The following is a 2,500-nucleotide window of genomic DNA, read 5'->3' as shown; positions in this document are numbered from 1 at the left end:
CTGCCCCACCCCCGACCCACTCCCCGCCCCGACCCCCCCCCCACCCCCTTCCAACATTGCACAAGGCCTGATGTGTGTGTTCGGGGGGGACGCCACATCCACCGAGTCGACCACGCACGCGTTCCACATCCACGCAGCGTCTGACGCGGACGTGGTGCCGGTTGTTTGACGGGCGATCGGAGACGTTGACTCCTTCTGGCGGGGCGTCAAACTCTGGTTGGACGACAGGGCTGCGTCGGAGGACAGGGCCCGGTGGTACGCAGATCATCCCCGGTTATGTTAAGCCTTGTTTCTTTAAAGGGGTGACGTCCTGCCACCAGGTGTTAGGGTCAGCCGTGACAAAAAATCTGCCTTTTTCCCCGTGTTTTAGCGACATCACAAGTGGGGCGTGTCCTCCTAGATGTACGCTGGATAGACCGGTCCACCAGCCTACCCTGTGGACTGTAGCAAACGTTGCTCACCTACCCGTCATACATCTAGGTGGACACTCCCACTTGTGACTCCCACTCTAATGCACAGGAAAGGGCGTAACATCACCCCTTTAATAAGGCCATGAGGTTCGCGGGGTCCCCCGAAGTGGGGACACGCGTGTACCATTGTCCCCGATGAAACGTGGGACAAGGTGTGGGACGATGTGTGCTTGTCTGGGTCTGTCTGTCAGCAGACTCCCTCCCAACAGGAGAGCATCATGCTGTGTGTGTCTGTGTCGGGCCTCGTACGTCATCGGAGGCCCTGCGTCATGTGCTGTGATGTCCTTGTAAACGCTGGATATATCAGGATATATCAGGCCCCGGTGGGAGTAGCTACGGCCGGTTGACGTCCTTTCATGTGTCACCTTCCGAGGAAGATGTCCGCCTGTTACCCAAACCGACGCCATGAAATACTCGCTGTTTCTTCCTGGTTTTAGCCAGCATGTTTGTGATCAAACCAGTGGCCTCAAAATAGTTTTGTTGTTCGTTTTCACGCCTCATTACTTTTGCGATCAGAAGGTGCTGGTCTTCTGTAACGGGCAGACCTTCCACCATTTCTATTTACTAACTCTTTTACTTTCGGCTATTTTCTTTTATATATTCAATTCTGTGTCTTTCTCTTCCCTTTCGTCCAGGATCTGCTCGGAGGGGTCAACCAGATCGACTTCTCCACCTTCCAGGACACGCTGTTGAAGACTCTCAGAAGAGGGGACGTCGCCATGGTGAGCTTCCGAGGAACTTACTCTCCCAACCCGACCGTCAACCCACTAGCCTCGTGCTACGTTAACAGCTTCACATAGGGCCTTTCTTACCTCAAAACGTTCGATCTTTTTATTCTCTTCTTTGATTTTCTACTCATATACTCGTTCTAAATGATTTTATTGTGTGTTTGCTCTGTAAAGCGTCTTTGAGTATTTAGAAAAGCACTTTATAAGTCTTATGTATTATCATTACATGTGGTACCTTGGCAGACATTTGTGTCCAAAGCGACTAGGTCATTAAGAAGCTACTGGTGGTACAACACTTAAACCACGGTGCTATTCTTTCCACCACTACCCTATCCCCTTCCAGTCCATTTTTCTCTCCTCCTTTAGCTGTTCCTTTGGGGTGATCTTTGTGTACCAGCCCTGTTGAGGCTGAATGTTTTCCTCAACCTTAACCTAACAAAAACGATCTACCAGCACAGTTTCCCCCCGCTGTTTTCCATCTCTCGGTGTTCCTCCCACACTTCTTTGTGACAAACATGCACTGAGACGAACTGAGACGAGGGAGCAATGTTCAACACACAGGCCGTGTCCTGATTTCATTTAACCCAGTTGCCCACAGAGGTACGCTACGGGGCCGTTACGCTCCTAATACCACCGTCGCCTCCCTAAAAGGCCAGCCCTCCATCATCCAGCGCTGAAGGAAAACCACTTGTTTTTACCAAGCAATAGGCCCAGCCCCCCCCCCCCCAGGAAATAGCCAGCCCCCGCTCCTTAAACCTTAATGCGCTTCCCCTCCCACTCTCTTGCTCGGCGATAGCATCCTTTTCATTTCCTCTGCGACCCAGATTACAAAGATGAGGAAGTGGTGGTGCTGGGAAGAGAAAGTAGGAAGAGAGTGAGGGCTATCGCTTGATTGAGTCTGGGGAGAGGGAGGGGGGGGAGGGGGGGGAGGAGAGAGAGAGAGAGAGAGAGAGAGAGAGAGAGAGAGAGAGAGAGAGAGATGAGAGAGAGAGAGAGAGAGAGAGAGAGAGAGAGAGAGAGAGAGAGAGAGAGAGAGAGAGAGAGAGAGCACAAACACAATAACCCATATCACCGATAAGAAGCTGGTTATTTCCATAGACCCCAACAAAATTTTAAACAACCTTCGGGGGGGGGGGGGGGGGGGGGGGGGGGGGGGGGGGTCGAGATTAGGTACCGGGGACACTTCATTGTTGTTGTTAATAATCACCAATCTCTCCCATCGTGGCCATAAGCTCTTCCAAGAGCAGGAGAGCTCATTGAAGTGTGTTGTGGTGAGCGGTATGGTCGTGGTTATCTCGATGC

General features: G+C 52.0%; 1 protein-coding gene across 1 annotated transcript in view; it reads left to right on the top strand.

The window, feature by feature from the left end:
* Positions 1 to 2,500, top strand: part of LOC130369798 (glucosidase 2 subunit beta-like) — a 68,598-nt gene that overhangs the window by 4,008 nt on the left and 62,090 nt on the right. The window contains exon 2 of the mRNA XM_056575355.1: positions 1,106 to 1,192. Within this exon, the coding sequence (XP_056431330.1) occupies positions 1,106 to 1,192 (87 nt within the window). The remainder of the gene's footprint in view (positions 1 to 1,105; positions 1,193 to 2,500) is intronic.

This window comes from Gadus chalcogrammus, chromosome 17 (assembly GCF_026213295.1).
Source record: "Gadus chalcogrammus isolate NIFS_2021 chromosome 17, NIFS_Gcha_1.0, whole genome shotgun sequence".
In the NCBI taxonomy this organism is placed as follows: Eukaryota; Metazoa; Chordata; class Actinopteri; order Gadiformes; family Gadidae; genus Gadus; species Gadus chalcogrammus.
The sequence above is the reverse complement of the archived record's forward strand: the minus strand, read 5'-3'. Positions and strand labels throughout refer to the sequence as shown.